The sequence below is a fragment of the Chaetodon auriga genome, chromosome 19 (genome assembly GCF_051107435.1).
Source record: "Chaetodon auriga isolate fChaAug3 chromosome 19, fChaAug3.hap1, whole genome shotgun sequence".
NCBI lineage: Eukaryota > Metazoa > Chordata > Actinopteri > Chaetodontiformes > Chaetodontidae > Chaetodon > Chaetodon auriga.
This window is the reverse complement of record NC_135092.1, coordinates 20,072,603-20,094,428: the sequence shown is the minus strand read 5'-3', so window position 1 is coordinate 20,094,428 and position 21,826 is coordinate 20,072,603. Positions and strand designations below refer to the sequence as shown.

Here is a 21,826-nt window from a genome sequence, read left to right as displayed (position 1 = left end):
CTGCTACAGTCCCTGCCGTGAGAAAAACTTTCACTGACGCACAGCACAGTGTGCAGAGGAGCTGCTATTGTTCAGCTTGAATTCAGCTGAAATCAGTTCGCCCTCCATGCAGCTGCAGCGGATCCATCAGTCTCTGCAGCTGCATGCTGGCTGCGTTTTAGCTACACAGAAAGTGGTTCAGAAAGCAGTTCGTTCACACTCAGCCAAACACTGTCCTCTGCTTCTCCTTCGGTGTGGAACTAGTATTACATATCCAACTTATTTACACCTCTTAATTAACGCCACAGCTCTTGTCTAAAGCTTCTCCATGAGGGCAATTTCGTCTAACTTCTTGTGAGCGAGCGTGTTGTTTAATTGAGGCCACACTCACATAACACTCAGCATATTAGCATCCAGTGTTTTTGTATGGTAGAACAAAGCATTCTCATTAAAGCGGTCAAATGCTCCTCTCTGTTTATTATCAGTTACACTCCACCTCCACAACGACACGCCAATCCTGCACAAAGCGACAGAACGACTGAAACACACCAGTGGTTCCATTAAACCTGCATTAAGTGGTGCAACAAGCTGCAAACATGACACTGGTATGAAGCAACGTTAGCATTCAGTTGAAGACATGTTGATGAGCGTAAGTCAACGCTCCCTCTCCTTTTAGCTCTGTTTTGGTTTCTACCACCTCCTGAGGGAAATATCTGGCTCTATAAGTCGCTTCACCAGCTAGTCGCTAACATTGTCTCTGTGCTGTTTGGTTCTTCATCACAGCTTTTTGCTATTTGCTAACAACACGTTGAAATGTGAAAATGTGCCAACGCCTGATTTATAAAACCTTATGTGCACCAGTTTTTACAAAAGAAATCCCAAATATCTCGTAAGCCTGTTGCTAAACTCAAAATCAGGAAACTCCACCACAAGTTAAACCAGAGTTTCTCGTTCTGATTAAATTGGTGTTGGACCGTGTGTCCTGGAGGATTTCGATGTGTTGGAAGAATGAAGAAGAATGTTGAAACTATTCCTCATGTTTTTGTTTCAAAGTGACTAATTGGGACAAACAATTTCTGCGAATGGACCAGTAACGAGTGAGAACGCTGCAGCCGACGCCAACAGTGTACGTCCACTGAAAGTGTTTGTTTTTGTCGCTGACAGGCTCAGATTGTTACTCAAAGTGTCTGAAAACATTATGGAAGGGATCCCAACAGAGATATATCTTTTTGCCAAACAGTAAGATCCTTTTTGCTTAACCAGAAACAGCCGCTACATCGGCCTCGTCGAAGCAACCAGACTCCATTCACAGAAAGCGTAATTTTACCATTGTAAAACACACTTTCTTCAAATTCGACAGAAACAAAAAAAACACACCAAAACCTTCTTAGTTTGTCTTTCCACTGTTCCACCAATCACCACCAACTCTGCTTTGGATGAAATAAACCCTTAACTTTTTCAAATTAAACCTGGGAATCATTGTCACTGGACATTATCACTGCAGAGCTTTAACCACGTTGGGCTTCAACGGATCTTCCCCGTCATGGAAAGTGAGGTGTTAGGTGAGCAGGTGCTGCAGGAGAGGCAGGTATTCAAGAAGGCAGAGAAGGATTCTGCTGATGAGTCGGGTAACTTTCAACAGCAAAGCAGCACGCAGGAGCTTGGGTTCATATTTCCTGCCATCACACTGACAGTCGGACTAGTCATTGTTCATTAGCTGATCAATACAGTCACAGCATGTGTGCCAGACCTCAGATCTGAAAATACTGTGAATAAAAAAACCTCCAGGAGGGCTGTAACTGTAAACTACTGTTAGGAAACCTCAGTAAATAGCCAACCTCTGACAGCAGCTTCATCTGCAGTGATCAAGCTCGTGAAACATGGTTGAGAACATCTGTTGAATTAAATATCACCATATAAAGACCACGTAACAGAATCTACAGTCAACAATTCCTCTTTGATATCCTGTTGCACGGCGGAGCAGCTGATGTAGCCGGGCAGCACAACAGCTTTGGTCCTTCCCAACCTGCAACAGGCTGTGCTTTTGTGCTGATGGTGAGAAACGGGAATAGGATCCAACGTAATGCTCGACAAATCCCATGAGCGCACCTTGGGGTGCCAACACGTACAAATGATTGATTTTCAGATATTTAATTGGACCCAGGAAAAGACTCCCAGTTATTTAGGTCAGCTTATAAATAGGTTCCGGTAATCGCTGAACTGGAGTGACTCATGTTGAAAACAACTCCACACATGACATAATCTAAACAGGTACAATCCATCACTCGCGTGGCCACGGAAAGGGAATTACAATAACAAATGTCCTGCCAATACGTAAAGAGTTTGTGGAAAAAGCTAATCTTGGTAATTAACTGGCATGTAGACACCAGCCTGCATGTTAATGGCATCAAATGTTCAGTAGATGGCTCTGTGTCACAGGAAAACCTCTGTGAGATCTCAACAAACACTCAACCAGCACTGACACAGCAATCAAGATGCACTTTTTCTGACCATGAGGAGAACATAAGTAGATTTGGACTCCGGCAGTCCCATATTATGCATCATTAACAGTGTTAGTTTACACGTGAGCAACTTCCTACTCAGCCCCTGCATCTGTCACAACATTTTACCCGGAAACTGACTGAAATCAAGCACAGACTGTCAGAGATTACAGCGATAACACCAACCAAGACAGGTAAATACATTTATCTTACAAAGCACAGGACATGCTGACATGATGCACATTTGCAAGATAACAAATGAATCTAATTTAACCATATTATCTGTGTAATTAGCCGCACTTATGATGAACCTGAAGCAGTTAAATCAACATATCCAAACACTATTACTATGGTTACCAAGGTCCCCAGAGGCTCCAGCACTCTAAATATAAACCTGTGCTGTTGGTGATCTCTCCGCAGCCTGTTGGTAATGGCTCACCTCTATTACAGTATAGGTGCCCCCTCTGGTGAGGTGCCAGCGAGAGCAGCAAGGTGTCACGGCTAAATCTTTCTCCTGCACCACCAAACTAAACCAAAATCAATGTCCGGGAGGTCCGTTATGCTTTTATGTGGCCTAAAAGCCGCGTCTCTGCCGCCGAAACAGTGAAGTATCATCTGTAATAACCGACTGAACAGACATCTGACGGACAGTTTGTCACTGTGCAAGAAGAGAGGAGTGTGGGAAAACATTTTCTACAGAACACAAAGTTGAAAATGCAAATCTGTGGAGGGGGTTTGGTTGGAAAATGTAGATTTTTTTCAGATCCCCTCCAGGTAAACAGCAGAGAAACATCCTGTTCATGTCCAGTTCAGGTACATTTTAAAGAGAAATATCTGCCACAAACCCTCTTTTCTTCCAGGAAATGAGACACGGTAAAAATACGTATTCACCGCACACACTGCTGCCAAAAAACACAGAACCAGCTTGACAAGGAACCTCCAACTCACGACAGGTGGCAATCAGTAATTAAAGGAAAAAGCAGCTTTCATGTTCAGATTACAGAACGCACAATTCAAAGAGAGAAGCTCCGTTTGCTTGAACGTACAGAAGCTGGCTCTTACCGAAGAGGACTGTACGCTTGTGAGAGGTGAGGCTGTGGCCATCAAAGCAATATTAGTCAATCGGACTGTTATTTATGTTGTTATTTTCCATGATATTCAATCTCCAGGAGGAAGAAAGGGATCATGAATTTAAAACACTGTATGAACACTATCTGAAATGAAGCTGTAGGTGAATTTACAGCTCGTTTGCTGATGCTGTGACGAGTGTTTAATCACTTTTTTTACCAGTGTGCAGATTGAATGTTTAAAAAGCAAGAACTTGTAACTTCACTCATGAACTTTGATGCAAACAGTATTTTTGCTTATTTGAGAACGTAATCAGTCGCTGCCACGGATTTATTACATGGTATTTCTGTCAAACACTCAGTTCACAGCAGATATAGAGATATGGTAACATATCTGGGTACTTACAAACTGCCTCTTCTCGGAAGACTCAGCTCTTTCTGTAAACGAAAAGAGAAAAGAGTAATAAGTACAAAACTTCAGCAGCGGTTTTCCACCCTCACAAACAGCCACCATATGGACGGAGAACACTGAGCAGGTGTGGAGCTGTTACATCCCATCCAAGACAACTGACAAGAAGTTTAAAGACAGCATCTGGATTTAAAGCTCTTCATTTAAATCACTCAACAGCTGGACTGAACATGAAGGCCATGAAAGTACGGCGCTCTCCCAAACCCATTTCCTGTCATCTATTTACTGTCGACTCAGAACAAACTGGATTTTGGATGTTAATTCTTGATTTTTTTTCCCCGTTCTGCTTGTGTGCATGTTTACATTCATTTAATGTATGTAATTAAGGACAATGCTGTATATGTGTTGCTTACTGTAGAAGGCAGAGTTACATGAGGTTCAGGGTTTAATAGACCAGAGAAAGCACCAACAATGGCCTCATTGATTTCGTCTGGGATTATGGTTTCTCACAGGCTGGTTACTTGAAGGATAATACTGCCAGCAAACGCTGCAATATCACAAAGTCTGCGCAGCCACTAACCAACTTTGACTCAATGAGGATAAGGTCTTCAATCTCACAAACAAAGAGTGACTTTGTCTAATTTTGGGTCTTCAGGACCCAGAGCCCTGTTGGTCTTCAGAAGATCTTGATCCAAAGGGTCACCACTGAGAACAGTTACCGAAAGGTGTGACTATGCTGAGTGAATCCACACCAGGTTAGAGATCCGAGTATCTTATTAGCGATAATCATTGTGTAATCGCAAAAGACGGCGCCTCAGGTCCGAGCCTTTTAGCTGTTCTTGAACCTGGTTTTTGATAAGAACGCTTTGTGGCAATTACTTATTGTTTATCTATTTATTATTGTTCTTTTTTAATCTATCGTATTTGTTGCACCATTTCACTTTTGTCATTTCTATTTCAGACTGTTTGTATTCGCACTGCCTTATTCCCTTGTCACTCACCTGTAAGGCACTCTGAATTGCAATAACCTGCATGAATGATTCAGTATAAAAAACGCTTGAACTGATTGGATTTTCTATCGAGTGACCCTCAATTCATCACAAGTGTTTAGACAAATGGAATAAGAATAAGGTGGGATGGATAACGAGTGGGCCTTGAACTTGTGTTCTGTAGTGCTTCTAAAAGATGAAAGTCGCCTCTTCTTAAACCTGGTATTCTAATGGCTTTGCTTGACTGGACACAATTTTAGAAAGCCAACTTGTGCTCTTGCCATTGGGTAAATCTACTGCAGTGACTACCCAAGGAGAACTGAATCAAGGGCAACTGGACTTGGTTGTAGATACTTAAAAACGTTGGGGAGGCCCAGGTGTTTACCCTCTGCGGGGTCGTTTTCAAGGTCATCGATACCACCTGGTTCAATCCTGGCTGTTGTTAACAGCCTTGCAGGCAAATATGAATGAAACCATTCACATATGGCCTCATGTGACAACTCCATCTGCTGTCGTTAGCACCTGGGCTCAGGTGACTCTAACGACTGTCATTATACAGCCAGGAGCACCATGAACCAGGCGGTATTAGTGACCTTGATAAGAACCGCACAGAGTTTAAATAGATGGGAGTCCGCACCAGTCAGTTAGAACTGAAGAAGCCCATTGACTGTAATCTTCAAAGATTACTCCGTACATATCGAGACAGAACTCTTCCAGTGTTTTTGCGAGGCTCCAGGACGGAAACATTTTGCTCAGCTCCGTCACGGAAATCAAACGATAAATTTCATTAAAAGGCTCCAAAGAACATATTCATCTGACAGCTGCCAGGAACGGAAAAGTAAAATCCACCCGAGCACAAATGATGCAGCAGCAGCATCTGTTGATGTGCCGGTGCCACATGGAAAGCCATGAAAACCAAGGACCAACATCAGCCGCAGTGACAGACGAGCACACCGTGTGCAGATCGCTGTATCCCCCTTGGACTTAACACAACTGTTTGTTTCATTACAGTGGTTTCTTGGAAAGAAGCAGGTTGTTTTATCACCTTCACAACATTTCCCTGCGCTCTTTTATATCAGCGGTGTGAAACAAATTCAGCTCTCCAGCTCGAATTATTTTAAATCTCTCCCTACTGGATCCATCCTCTTGCTGTAAAAGAGCGCTGATAAATAACCTGGCTTTGGATCTGTTTTGTTTTGGGACTACAAATCCCACTTACTTGATCATTAGACATTTCATTGTCTTATAACAACCTGATATGGGTGAGGTCCTTTGTCTCAAACGGTGGAGGACACTGAGCTGATGTGTATTGGCTGCTACAGTCAGCAGAAAAAGTGCTAAGCCCCACTCTCCCTTTGCTATCAATTAGGGCTTAATGTCTGGCTTCCCCTGCTGCCTACACAAGACCAAGGGCAGAGAGTTTCCTTGGGAGACATGACCGCAGCTCACACACTAATTACCAGCAGGGAATGACTTACACTGATGGAATATCCTCCAATCACAGCGCACCAAGGAACAGTGTGAAGTCTGTAATAATGCAAAAGGCAATTCGAGAGCAAAAACATGACGATAAAAAAACCATTTATTGAAGCATGTGTTCACATTAAATCAATTCATGGCTCTGTAGAATATTTACATAAGGTGAAATGAATGCCTTGTAATTACTTGTTTCTTTATGCTTTTGAAGCTTGATGCTTTGACAGCTTTCTGAAGAAGCGGAGCTTGTGTAAAGGAAATGGTCATTAGCGACAGCGAGCGTATTCAAAGCGCACCGTGTGACGTGGTTTTAATGGAACAGAGTGGTGAGATGCATTAAAAGCACACACAAACTCTCCCTCTAACTAAAGTTTAGTTTTACCTTGCAGCATAATAAAGCAGCCCTGACTGAAGAGACACTGGGAAACCAAATGAATGCGCATATTCCAGCAAAAACAGCACCACAGACAATGGTCCAGTTCATAAAATGATGCTCGTAAATGGAAAATGAATGATGATGACTTTAGCTAATGGTATAGCCCACACATGCCACTGAAATCCTCAAACTCATTAACTCACTATTCACTATACAGAGTTTCATTGTTACTGGTCCACCAGTTGTGCGAGCCACAGGTGTCCCCAAAAAAGGCCGTTCTGAAATCTGAAGGATTGTAAAGGCTGTGATATTTCCCTCTGTGGTTCACCTCGGTGGCTTTAACAGACATGATGGAAACTTTCTTTTATTTTCACCTGCTATCAGCCAGTGGTCTTCACCTCTTGCTTCATTATTCCTCAGACATTTCTGCTAATGTGCTCAGAGTCGGAGTGGAGCCTGAGCTGCGAGCCAATGTCATGGCCAGACTTTGTTTCTGTCTTACGCTGCTGGAATATCAACAGCACCCAGAGCAGACAGGAGAAGGGAATTCAACAGCCATGCATCCATGGAACTTGAACTTAAGACTTAAAACGTCCTCAATATCGCAAAACAGTTTTAACGCTCGCTTGAGGTGGTTTTTGCCTTTTTTAAAAAATATTAATCCACTAAATTAGAGACGGAAACACCTTTTCTGAAAAAGTTTTGACGTAGCAAACGTAGCTCACATCACCCATCAGCTGTTTCAGCAACAACACCCAAAGAAGAAGAAGCTGTTGTCTTAACGTGGGAAAACATGGCTGGTCGTACCAACAACAGGTACATGAAAACAAGAACAATTACAACTTGCCCAAAGCACATTGAAAATTCCTGCAGACCTCTTCTTCTTCTTCTTCTTCTACTCTGTTTATTATAGCCACACATGACGTACTTTATGCCGCCAACGTATGACGAAACAACGCTTTGTGAATCTTTGTTTATGGAAACTAGCCTAATTCGCATTTTCTTTGCTTTTTCTTTTTTGTGACATTTCAAAATTTCCGATACAATTTGTTTGACAACAGATGGAAACACGGCCAATGAGAGACCGTCACGGGGCTGATACACCTACTGTTAACTGTATTGATTTGGATGGTGATACATGCTGTGTAGTTATAATTTGATCATTTTTTTGGGAAATACCCCGAAAGAACGAATCCTGCAATCTTCCAGGCTTGAGTTATGTACACATACACCAAAAACTTTCAGATTTAAATTAGTGAAGCAACAGGCCTGACGTGTGACTTTAAGGCTTAACATAAATACAAGTATTTCAACTAAATTTTCTGATCATTAAGACGTTGAAAGCTGTCAAACAGGCAACACAAACACGGAGTACTTGCAGCAAAACCTTTCATCTTTGAAAGCTGTCCGTCAGGAAAACAAACCGGTGATGAAAGTAAACCTTGTACATTTAATCATATATTTATCCAGTAATCTTCTCTGTGCTCGACATATTACAATTCTGACACGGTGAACCTGAGATGGTTTATTGTCCCACAGGGTAAAATGTCAATTAATGACTTCTAGCAAAAACATTTCATCTCCAAGACACCACATCAAAGCTGTGGAACTGCTCTTGTAAAAAGGCCTATGTGTAATGGTTCATTAATAATTCCCCTTGATTTACTTTGGATTTTCCTGGATCTGAAGATCAAAAGTGTACTTGGTTGTACTGCGGGTTGCTGCTGACTGGCAGGAAAATCCCTATCCTCATGTGAAGTCATGATGTTACCGAATCAACACCTTGATTGACACCAGAGTAAAGGAAGTTAAACCCTGCTAAGCTTTCCTTTCGCATCTGGATGCTAGTTCAGTTTGTAATCATCAAGTGTGCCACAGCGATCACTCAGGATTGCTGACCAGATTTGCGTGACTACCCTGCAATCATAGGCTACGCTGATTCACTATTGGCAACCCCCATTCGACACTCGGCAAATTGCTGCCTTGGGCTACATGTAATTTTGACAGCTAAACAGATAATAAGCTGACACATGTAGACGCAAAACTCTAAAAACAAATGTTTTGTCTTTACGGTCTCCACAACACTGCTATTAAGAAACCAGTAATAACTGCTCATAGACCAGTGTGGGTAAGCTGTCATTTTCAGTGATTAGTTTGGAGCCAGTTGTTAGGAAACAGTGGCGGGAGGCACTGTTTTTATTCTTGAGAACAAAAGAAGAAGACAACAAGAACATATAAGAGGCTACAGCCATGCTTGCAGCTCTGCGAGGCTGTACTCACGGGCACAGCAGTGTTTAGAGCTAAATGCTAACATCAGTGTGCAACATACTCAGAATAACACTGCTAGCATGTTAATGTTAGGCAGGTGAAAGTTCACCCACCTTAGCTTAGCGTGTTAGCAGGCTAACATTTCTAACAGTCACAAATTACAGCTGAGACTGATGGAGCATCATAATGCTTTGCAGGTATTTGGTCACAAAACACAAACTATTGGACAAATTTTGAGCTGATGACGAATCAAAGTTCTTACAATGAATCCTGAGGGAAATATGAATATCTGCTCCAAATTTCAAGCAATCCATCAAGTAGCTGTTGAGACGTTTCAGTCAAAACCACAAATCACTTAGACAAATGTTTATGCTGTATTCCACCAAGCTGAGGTCTGAAGGCCTGAATAAACTCCCAAACGGACGGGTACACGGACAGCTGTGGACACCACCGACGTGTAGTAGCTGTTTTTACTGTTTATCCACTTGGAGGATGGATTCCACACATGTGCAGATATATTTCATAGCTTGTTGCAGCCACATGTGAGACACATGGATGAAATGTAAGTCAGAGAAGTGGAAGTGGACCATCGCAAGTATATTGGAACCGCTTTGCTTAATGACTCTTTGTACATTTATTAGATGTTTCAAGAAGTCTACTGGTCTTTAAAATGGCCACTGGAATAAGAAAAGGGTCCTAATTAAAGACTTTATTGAGAATAAAATCTTAGCCGTCATCTAATCTCGCTGCTTCAATGTCAAAGTGTACCTAGAGATTAGGAGAGGTCACGTAGATCAATAAAGGTGGCTATCTGCTCCCAACACATGTGCAGTACAGGAAGTGGGCAGCCTAAACATACAAACCTGACTGAAGATTGAGTACACACATTGACCTGAAGCAGCAAACAGTCTGGACGTTTATAAAACCGTCACTGACCGGAATTTTGATTCTATAGAAACGTGTAAGCGGCTGACTTTTATTAACCATGACAACTACATCAGTAAAGTCAAACCTACTGTCTGAAGTAATATCTTCCACCATTATGCCCAGCTCGATCTGAAAGGTATTGATTTCTGCACCAGCAGGAGGAGATTCAACAGCAAAGCACACAGACACTGTTCAAAAGCTTTACTGATTAAATCTGTTGGCATCCTCACATTTCTCCTTGTAGCAGGATGTTAGGTGTCCAAAATGCTTAATTCAGTGCCTCATCCAATGTTGTAAGAGGAACACAACTCATTTGGGGACTGGCACTGAAGATTATGGTCTTCTAATTGGACGATCTCGCCTTCTAATGTCATGGTAATGGAACCTTGGAGCCAAAATAAATGAAGATATTCACAGGTGCAGATAGTTTAACTTCTTCTGATACTTACAGGCCAGAAGTTTTGAAGTATTTCTGTTTCTATCACTATCAGAAATGTTAGTTGGAGATTGGCTACCATCGTTCAAAGTACTTCACAGGCTCCATCTAACCAGCAGCACCCACAGCCATATCTTTTGGTCCTGTTCACAGTTGGGAGGACCGTTGGACAGTTACCGTCCTCCATTTTCAGGGCCGTCCTTGAAGACTTAAAGATCACTGCTAACCGAACTCCAGCTGTGGAGACAACAGCACCATCTCACCACCCTGGAATCCATCGGTTATCGTCTGATGACAGTTTTGGCCTCTGGGGGAAAACGGTTAATGTTTAGGGGCTTTCGGTGCAACCAGCAGATATCTGGATAATGGATACCCGGACCAAGACTTCCTCTTCCATGCACCAGTTCATTTAGCAACTTGAGAGGCTTTGATGCCATTTTGGCAAACATCAATTGACAGATATCTGCACATGAATAAATCGTCATTCTATGATGACCAGTGCATTCCAAGATTTCATTTCAGCCAACGCCTTCTGCCTCATTTGCTCTCCAGTACCTACATGCAACCAAAGCCCGCTCAAACTGGACTGGTCAACACTACTCGGACTACAAATGGAAACCAGAACGCTTCCAATACCAAAATCTTGTCCTTTGCCTGCAGATTCTGCATTCATATACAGATATCTGTTTAAAGAGAGTCTACTGTTAACACTGGCTGGATGTAACTGCACACCTGAAACTTAAGAGCTACATGTAGAGCATATTATGAAAAATATTCTGAAAGTTTCATAAGATCTGGCAACCTTTTCCGCTCTTTTTTCAAAATGTGACAAATGGCAGTTAATACGTGCTGGGACAAAGAACCTAAAGTTTATTAGAGTTCAGCGGAGACAGCCCACCTCACCTGAAATAAAAAGCACCTGCGCTAACGTCGGAAGAAATGATTGCGCTTTAATGAAACATATTAGCTTCGGGGAAAACGAGCAGAGGTGTTCATTCGCACAGCATGCAGGACGGGAACTGTTCACGAGATGAGACGCATCAGGATGTGTCTGATTCAGCTCAGCAGGCGACGCTGATTGATCGTACGCTTGCTTTATGGTAATTAATCAGAGCAGCACACCACGACTGCGGGAAAAAAGAAATCCATGTGAGTTTTAAGAAGTGGGAAAAGTCGAGCAAGCAGCAGCAGATTTTCTCATTTTAACTCTCGCAGTGCAAAGACAAATCACTCCAACACCACCGTAGAACCACCACGGCTTATTTAGTTCATCAAGACGAACGGAGGGCCAACCGTTCAGTCAGGTCCAGAAGTTCCAGTTCATGCAAATCAGAAGTTTGAAAATAAAGTGCAAGATTTAAATGGATCTTCTGAATTTTAGTGATCTATAATTTAGTTTGAGGATTTAAATTTACTACAGGCACAAAAAAAGTGGTCATCTTTGAAAGAGAATCCCGGATTTCAAAGCTAAATGTGCTGTTTGATACTGTTTGGTGATGTATTACTGCTCCTCTGTGTTCACACACTGCTGCTGCAGACACACTTGTTTTATAACTGCCACTGGTTCTTAATGAGGTTCTGTCTAAAAGCCAAACGTACACCGCATATCATCTTTATTATGCATATTACTGACATTCACGTCCCACTGATGTCTTCACTCGCGCTTTAATGTGGACCGCTGTCTGTTCCCGTTCCACAGGAGCAAACGCAAACGACAGAAGTGATGCACAAACTCAGCCGACAGAAGGGATAAACAGCTGGAGACGACAGAGGACTCTTAACTGCTAGAGACGTCCCAACAGTTTGAACAGGAGGCACCGCGGGGACAACAGAGAGATGCAAACTCCAGTGAACGGTGAAACTGTGCAGTCACTAATAACTGGTGCCACAAGTTTTTCAATCTGAAAAAGTTTGGACGCTTTGTGAAACATAAATGAAGCAGAATGTGGTATTTGCTATATAATGTGACATATGCTCAGTGGAAAACAGCACAAAGACAACATATTTAAGGTTTCCCCTCATCAGCTTTGATTTGTGTAAATATATGCAAACTTGTCAGTAAACACAGTTTGATTGCAAATGATTGATTCTGTTTTTAGTCCAAACTTTTTATAAAAAGTTTGGACTAAAAAGCTTCAGTTTACCAGGAAGAATGTTCTCCTTGGTGAAAATGGCACATAGCAAACGTGCTGGAAATGTGGTTGAAAACACCCTCGACAAGAATATATTTTGGTCACTCGTCCACGCGGCATTGAACTCTCTTCCGTTTGATGTCTCAGTGATGACGGATGTTTTCTTCTGTCATTATTCCTCCTCGAGGTGAACTTTATCTTTGAATCTGACCTCTTTCACAGCGTCAATGAAAGTGCTGCTGGAGCTGAGAGAACCTCGCCGTCTTGCTGAAGGACACTTCAGCGGAGAGGCTGCTCACGTCCTCTCGCTAAAGAAAGGCCGTCCTGTTCACGTGTCCGCAAATAAAAACCGCCTCAATGACTGCCTCCATCATGGGAATAGCATTTTTTTTTTTACCTACTGTTGTGTTACGGTGCACAGAAATTATGGTTCAGCCTTAAAAAAATGTGCAGTTTTCTGGTGCTACGCCATCACGCTCTGTCAGCCAGGCTGCATCTCACTTGCCGGCTCACACCACTTCACACAAACGGCTCTTTAGAGGCTCACAATGCCACTGCACTCGTCTGGATAGCTACCTTTTATTATGAGGCACTGTTAGATGTCACAAGTACAGTAAAGCTCACAATGCAATGCAGCAGCTTCTGACAGGCGGCTCCTAATTAAGATGAAAGGCACACGTAGCTGCTATAGGCGTCATTAAAATCTATAGAAAATCCTACAAATTTTATATAATGAGGGAACATTGTGGCCATACGCCCTCGAAACCAGACGACAAACCCAGTGAGACGAAAGACACAAGAGTAAAAGAAATCTTATGTGAGACATGAAGTGCAGAGCAGAGGTGCTTTTATACTTCAAAAGGTGTGTACCTTCACACACAGCACTGCAATCACACATACTTTGCTACAGATATACGGATATATTTAGAAGTTATACAGATGGAAGCACATATAAGGGTTGTATGGCCTGAAAGTCGTATCACAGTACAATCTGAAGCACTGTATATCTTCAAATATCAATATAAATGCTTCTGCAGGGGTGATGTACTGGTATTGCTACTGCATAGCAGCGGCTACTGTACTCCCTACTATTATAGGACATAGTTCACATATTAAAGAGGCATTTTAAGAAGGTTTTAATGTGCAAAACAGCAATAATAAATGTTAAAGTGACCTCCATCGGCCAGCCCTTCTCTTGTTTTTGCTTTGCTGATATTCCAGAACGTGTTGTCGTTGGAGGTGTTTGACTCAAAGACTGCTTGTGTTACCACCGCCGTCCAACATGATTTGCAGATGACTGATTTCTGCTTTTTGTCTGACTTCTTTAAATCCAAACCATGTCCATATAGTGGAAGTCGTGCAGCAGTGCATCACATCAACCTGCCAGTTCTCCACTCTTATGTACAAGTACAAGATAAAAGGCAATGCACAGAACATCCCATACATCTAACCTCACCTTAATCTAATCAGAAATCTTTATCTTTCTTTGTCTGCAGACAAGCAAACACCAGCTGTGACAGACATCCACACTGAACCGAGCTGAACACACTTTAGCCCAGAGGTTTATTTGGAGAACTCATTAATGGTTCTGATAGCGGGAAACAATAATTCTCCTGCGTATTGTTGGTTAGTCTGCGGTTGTTTTCAACAAGCCTAAAAATAAATTCTGCACGTTCATTAGGCATCAACACGAGCGCTAAAGCTTTCTCTTCTTGTGCTTCTTGACCGAAGATCAAATCAGAGTTTTGACGTTCCCGCTTAATGTCACTAAATCCTTTGTCACATGCAGCACGTTTACAAGTACCAGTGTACACAATTCATTATTTCTGACACCTTTTCTACCTACTGGATATTTCTGTAAATGCTGCTGCTGGACCTCACGATAAAATGGGATTTAAATCAATACAGCAGAAAAGGGAACACACTGTGAAGACACATATTTGAGGGTGTTGTGATGTGCCATTGTGGGAAATATATTTATTTGCTTTCTTGCAGATAGTTAGAGGGGAAATCAATACCACTCTCGTGTTTGTCCATTAAATAACAGCCAGCAGCCATTTATTTTAGCCTAGCTGAGCATGACGACTGGAAATAGTCCAGCATATAACCTTAATTTCTACAGTTTGGGTTTTGTGTGGATTTAACATGTTAATAAGTGAGCTTTCGACGTGCTGGCAGATGGATTTTATTACCTTTGGACAGAGCCAGGCTACCTGTTTCCACCTGTTTCCACTCTTTATGCTAAGCTAAGCTAACCAGCTGCTGATGGTGGTGTTGCAAAGCGAATAAGCACATTTCCCAAGATGTCAAACTATTGCTTTTACAGATTAATAGATAAACAGTCAGGTCTTTAAATATGGCTTTAGACCATCAGGTATGACTGGGACCGAGTGGTTAAATAACTGATCATATACTGTCAGATGTTGCTCCTCTGGCCAAATTTAAGCTTTTATTAGTTCTGTATCACAATAACAAAAGGGAAACAAGGTACCGACAGACTACTGTAATGCTGAAAAGCCACATGTCAACACTTTTCCTCTGTGCCGCTAACAGTCCAGTTCTTAATCCACTCAACATAAACGAGGTCTGATGGAATGATGTCACCCCTTCCTGGCTGGGAATGAATGGGAAACCGTGGAGCTCGACCAGCTTTATTCATTTGCCTGACAAACTAACTTCCGTGTTTCCTTTTGAATGTGAAAGTTGGAGCCGCGGGAGCGACCGCTGTGTTTGGTGGAGCCGATGCGTGTTAGGGCACATAAAGAAGTCCTGTGTGGGAGAAAGGGAGCATGGGAGGAGGTGGTGTCCAACAAAGGAATGGAGAGATTAGGGCAACTGTGCACAAAATTACTGTTTGGAAGCGTTTGATAAACCCAATTACAAAAAATGTTATTGGTTTCTCCAGAGAAATCCATCAAAGAGACCATCAAAAAACTGCATAAATCAGCATTTCGGCTGTCTCATTTTCAGATAGATTCATAATCGCAGAGGAACACATGGACACCAAATTTGTGAACATGAAAGTCGAGTGCTGCCGGCTTCGCTCTAAAAAAATTCCTCGACAGCGAAACAATTAATAAATTACAGAAGGAAAAATCTGTTCTCAAACAAGCCAAACTCACCTTTGTTTGTTAAGAAACGAATGTTGGCGCATAAAAGCAGTTTTATTGGTTCAATTCATCAGCCAGAGCGCAGCCTAACTCAAACAAATGGCACATAGGAGGGATCACAGCGAGCCTCTGATTCAAAACACATGCAGCACTTTGAGCTAAATTCAAAAAAGCCTTCTTTTTAAACACGCTGATCAATTATTCTGTAAGTGGCCCAAACTAGAAGAAATTATAAATCAAGTCCAATTTACTCTTTACTGTAAGAGCCACTGCAGAGTTTGTCGGCTCGGCTGGAGGAAACGATTAATGTCCGAGCGGTGCTGGATTAAAAATGACATGACGTGGTGTAAAACACGAGTTATTGCATATTTCAGAACACGCCGTCCTCCCTTTCCACCTGCACTTATACTTCATGGTATGGCAGAGGGACGGCAGCAACAATTTGATTAAGTGCATCGTTTGCTGGGACCGCCGTCCCGAACTCTGCTTACAATTCAATTAGGATTTTTGACACAAAGCGAAAGCCTCAACGTGAACCCCATTATCATAAAAAGTCAATACAGGACATGAAAGCCCTTCACACAACATAATCAATCCAGCTCCACGAGCGCACATCTCTCATTCCTCCTGCCGGCAGCCAGCACGCCTGAAACGTGAGGCTGTTTGAAAAGTAACACCGTGGAGACCATTTCTCCTGTTATCATCTGTCTGAGGACACAAAGTGGTGGAGACTGAAGCATTTGCAGCCTGTTTTCAGTCAATCCTAATTGTCCTCCTCGGTGCATCCGCTGAAAAATGTCTTCACAGTTCTGCCAAGAGATTCTCTCACATGCAGGACGCAAGCAGCGGCGCAGCCAAGATGTTGCCCACTCGGTACTGCCAAGTGTTTGCACAGAAAGGTCTCAAAGTCCTGACTGCGCTCTGCTAAAAGAGCAAGACAGGAGCCTCACAAGCTACGAGCACATACAGCACAAAGTCACCCTGCAGCTCAAGCCCACGCACAGCCACGGCGGCGCCCGCCTGCCTACCTGTAGCCCTCGTCTCCTCAGAATGCTGGACTCATCCATGGTACGCAGCCCCGGCTTACCATGCCTCCCTACCGGTGCGAAGCCACGCTGCACTGCCTGGCTCCAGCCTCCCGCTCCCTCCCTCCCTCCCTCCCTCCCTCGGGCTAAATCTGATCTTAGCAGCTGCTAAACACTTCCATCAGAACTTATCTGATTGGAGGGGGGCAGTCAGCTGACGCCTGCTCTTGTTCCTCTCCTCTGTAACTTCAGGAGTGAAGGAGGGATGGAGCGAGGGAGGGAGAGAAGGAGAAGATAGGCAGTTCTAATTTAGCGTAGCAGTGGGTGGGGGTGAGTAGGTGGGGGACAAGTGGGAGCCCCAAGACTCATTTCTGCGAGCAGCCACGCTTTTTGGGCACCCTAGGTGACCATGAAAATGAGAGGATATCCTTCCCAGTATTGTTCTGCTCCAACCTCAACAATGAATCTGGCATCCTGTCTGCGGCAGGCGGGCGGGCAGGCGAGCCGACCTTAGACCGATGAGGGAAACGTGACGGCTGGGACTGCAGCTCACGCTAAATGCAGGCAGAAAATCATAAAAATAACAGCCACTTTAAGAAAAAAATGTTTCCGTCCGAGACCAGCTGTGGAAACGTCACACAAACTGCTGTGGACCAATTTGCAGAGAGGAGACGCGTCTTTCATTCCAAACAAGCGGACACTGAGTCATTATCATGCTGAAATCGACCACACAGCCTGTTATGTGCACAAGTGCGTCTCCTGTGTCAATTCCCAACCATCTCCTGCGCTCCTCCAGCTCTGAGACGAGTTTTGAGGCGCTCAGCAAGTGACCACAGATCTTCACACTCGCAAACTCGATGTCCCCACACCCTCCTGAATTATTAGCATTTGGGAAATAAGTTGTTTCCAACGCCGCGCTGCCAATTCTATCCTGCAATTTCGCATTCTGTTTCAGTCTGTGTTTTTCTTTGCGCCCCCTCCCTTTCTCTTTTTTCACCCTCTCTTACTCATTTCCATTCACTGTGCTACTGCTCTGTGAATATTAAGTGGGCCCCTTCCATTCTCCTCATCTCCAGCCAAGCTCAAATGATTTCTCTTAGAGAGTATGGCCCCGAATGACAGCCACTCGCTACTACGGCTGGTGGAGGAGGTGCACGGGGCGGCCAGACAGGTGACCACTACATCAACTTTTCCCATTTTGAAGCCCGTGCAACAAAGCTGATTGAGTGTTGCAGCGGCTGGGGCGACAGTCATTTGTGCTGCTGTGCTGATAACAGAGTCGGGAGAAGAAAGCCCAGCTCGGGTAATCAGCCTGTTTTTGAATAAACCTCTTAAAACCTCAGAGGACGAGGATTACAGTAGTCAACTTTTTCAGCTTGAACAATGCCCTCAGGATTATCTTAAGGGAATTAAAGAATCCTGCTCAGCTGACTGGTCTCCGCTCATCGCTCGGTCTGCTCAGAGGAACAATTAAGGAAATTCCACATTGGACTAACAATGAAGATGAGAGGCCGCAACACAGAGGAGGGCTCATTTGTCTTCGTCAATACAGGAAGTCCCAATTTCTCTGTTGCACACAGTGGCTGTAACGAGCTCCGCAGCCTAAACTGGAGACGCTATACTGGCGCGGAAACAATTAACGAATGAAATTTAATCGCCAACAACTTTATTAATCGTGTAAGTCATTTATCAAGGGGAGCCTACAGCCGTGCTGCCTTGGCACAGCACTTTGAGCTGCTAACATTAGCATGCTAACATGCTCAAAATGCAACATGCTTGTGTTAAGTGGGTGTAATGTTTACCATAATTTAGCATGTTAGCATGTTAGCATTGAAGGTGAAATCATTAGGATTCATGTCTGGTAGCCATGAAACAATCCATTCTGCAGATGTTGAAATATTTCACAGGATACGCTAAAACTTTGACCTGCCGGCGAAGCAACGAGGGCAGTCATGAGATGATCAAAGTAATCAGGATACATCATCTGGGCACCATGAACCTCTGCACAAGATTTTATGACAATCCATCCGACGGTTGTTGAGATACGTCAGTCTGGATGGACGACAGACCAACACTGCCGTCCGTGTAGCTGCTAGCATGGCTAAAAGTTAGCTTAAGCTACGCTGCTTTTCTCTGCTTTGTATCATTATAAATTAAATATCTTTGAGTTGTATGTTTTTGCATCACTGGTTGCACAAAAAAAGCCATTTCAGAAGCCATGATGCAACTGAAATGATTGTTTTTCACTATTTTCTGACATTTCAAACAGCAAACAATGTCCAGTGTACACAAAAATAACGTAGTTTTTGTACCTCTAGTCCCACTGTGTAATAATTACTGACAGGCAGCTTTTTGAAAGAAATGACACAGAGTAAAGCTGCTTTGAGTCAGGTCTCAGGCAGTTATGAGGGCAGCCTGTTTGTGCCAGTAGCCTTGGAGCACAGCCACAGAATAGCCTCTGGGAAAAGTCCAGGGGTTGTCTGTGACTCATTTCCTCCTGGCAGGTGGGCAGCTGAGGTTGTTTCCTCTGCCTTTGGAGAAAAAAAAAAGGGAAAGCTGGCACTGAAAGCATGCAGAGAGTGCTGATTGAGTGACCCGCAGCCTCTGCTCTGCCTGGGCTTATCAGGCCGGGAGGCAACCTGCAGATGTAAGGCGAGCAGAGGAGGGACACTGTCCTGTGAAGAGAGCGCCGAGCAAAGAAAGAGTCAATTCCCTCCATACAAAGCAGAGCAAAGAATCCATCTGTCCAAAGCCAAAGGAGCCAGAATATCCAGCCATGATAAAACCCTGTCGAGCCAACCCCCCAACACACGAGGCGAGTCTTTAGCCTTGACAAGGAGCTCAAAGATGGTGACCAAGAAGAGCCAACGGCCGCAAAGCATCGCTCTCAATCCCTCTCTGGTTTTTTCCATCTTGAATGAATTGGAGCGGCCTTGCGAACGTATGCAATCACAAGGTGAAAACCATGTCAGCTTGAGTCCGCTCGGAAAATCCAGCAGGCTTTCTTCTCAATTCATTTTCCTCAGTTTCAAAGAGACACAAAGTCACACTGTGCATGAAAACACCGACACACATCTCAGAACAGAGAAAACTGCATCTCAAACAGAGCGGGTGACAGCGGCTGAACGTCTCAACCGCAGCTACTTTATGGAGAGTGACAGTTTCATTTATATCCCGCCCATACGTTTACTGTAACACGCCGCACGGTTTGTAATTTTGGGATGTGCGCTGCAAATATATTTCCAGAGCTGCTCCGTGCGACACAACAGGGACGGTGAAAACAAAAGCGGAGATCAAAGCACCTCGCGAACCTTTTCATGCAGTTAAGGTAGTATTACTACTGAAACACACAATCTCTCACAGCTTGGTTATGAATTTAGTTGGAGGGTTGATTCAGCTTTAATCTTTCCAGTTTGTAGCTTTGTGCATTGTGTGTGCGTGTGTGTGTGTGTGTGTGTGTGTGTGTGTGTGTGTGTGTTTAACTGGTTTATAATCACAGCAACACCTGAGCTGTTTAAGCAGGAGACAGGTAAGATTAATTCTTCTTTTCCACTTCGTAAGCCTTGGAGAGTCTGCTGATTAAGTAATTAAAATGTATGTACAACAGTACAATGTATTTTGTACACACACACACACACACACACACACACATACACACACACACAGACAGGCCACAGACAGCAGATCAATAAGCTGCTTCTGAGTAATATATTTTCCACTCTTGTGTTTTTAGTGTAGTTTTTATATCAGACGTGGGCTGATATTAAAGAAGACGACGGACTGTTCAGCGCTGACTGAAAAATCTATGATATTTGTTAAAAACTTTATGGACGCCACAACACCTTCTGCTTGTCCACATAAACTGCGGTTCATTCCTTCGCAGCAGCAAACTGGTATCAGCGAAGGACATCGCTGACTACAATTATGAGGGAGAACGAGAGTCCACAAAGGCACAACATCGGGATTATGACGGTCTTATCTCCATATCACACCAGAGGTGAAGTATTGATTTTCTGCCAAAGAGCATCACAGTCAAGAGAGATGTGCCACGCTTGTCAAAGAGCCATGCACACCCAGGGGCATGATGGGAGAGCACAAAGGAGGGAAAAAAGCAATAACAGGAGTACTGTGAGGCGAAGGGCGGCCAAAGCATGGCTGACAGAACCAAACGAGGCTTAAACCTGCAACCAAGGTGCAGACAGGTAGGACACGAGGGGGTAAATAAAGTACCAATCCTACTGACTGTCTATTACACTGTTAGAGTATTTATATGTATGTACACTATCAATACCCACATGTAGATCACCCACTGTAGACCCCATGTCCAGCTGGTGGCAAGTGTGCATATTAATTTAGCTTGGTCGGCTATATCGCCTCAGAGCAAAGCTATCGCACAAAGGCACAGTAGATGAGTTTCTTTAGAAAGTTTGCAGCCGTGTTTGGGGTGCAGAAGGGGAGCACGCTGCAGGACTTCCTCCCGGTGGAGCGAGTGCCTGCACGATTGGGAAATCCCGAGTCTTGCTTGGGAAGCACCCAAAGCTCCGGTTGAAGTGGTAATTCCAGTCTCCAGCGTGGCAGCAGGCGGGTTCAGCCTCCAGAACAAAATAATCGTCTGTCCGAGACAAAGACGCAAATCCTCCTGACGATCGTCTCGGCAGCACTCTCCCTCGACGCGTTCGCTCAAGCGAGGACTCAGGTGGAAGGTTTGAGTTCAGGAGACGCTACAGCAGGTCAGTGGAGTTCAATTTAATTTCCTGTAAACGGTTTGTTCATATTTCAACTCTACTTCTTCAAAATTGAATCGTTCATGTGCCTGTTTAGGCACCGTGGCTGTGATTCACTGCACCGCTCCGTGTCTGACCTCCTGTCAGGCAGGTTGACGCGTCGCCTGTCAAAACCGAGCCAACATACGCTTCTGGGACGCGGCCGGTGGAATTCAGGGTCACCTCAGTGATGCAAAATAGTTTAGGAATATACAGAAAGTGATTTTCGCTCGGGTGTGTAGCAAACAAACATGTTCTCCTGCATCTGGAGAACATGATTTGCTGGCGAGGGAATCGCTGTGACTCATTTTACCTTCATTTACTCTGCAGCTCCTGCGCTTTGGATACTACGCTTGGCTTTATTTCCA

The 21,826-nt window shown here is 43.7% G+C and overlaps 1 protein-coding gene across 7 annotated transcripts in view; it reads right to left on the bottom strand.

Annotated features, from left to right (window-relative positions):
• Window positions 1-21,826, bottom strand: part of mast4 (microtubule associated serine/threonine kinase family member 4) — an 88,866-nt gene that overhangs the window by 42,620 nt on the left and 24,420 nt on the right. For all 7 annotated transcript variants that reach the window (XM_076757483.1, XM_076757489.1, XM_076757484.1 and 4 more), the window contains exon 4: window positions 3,954-3,985. In XM_076757483.1, coding sequence (XP_076613598.1) covers window positions 3,954-3,985 — 32 coding nt within the window. The remainder of the gene's footprint in view (window positions 1-3,953; window positions 3,986-21,826) is intronic.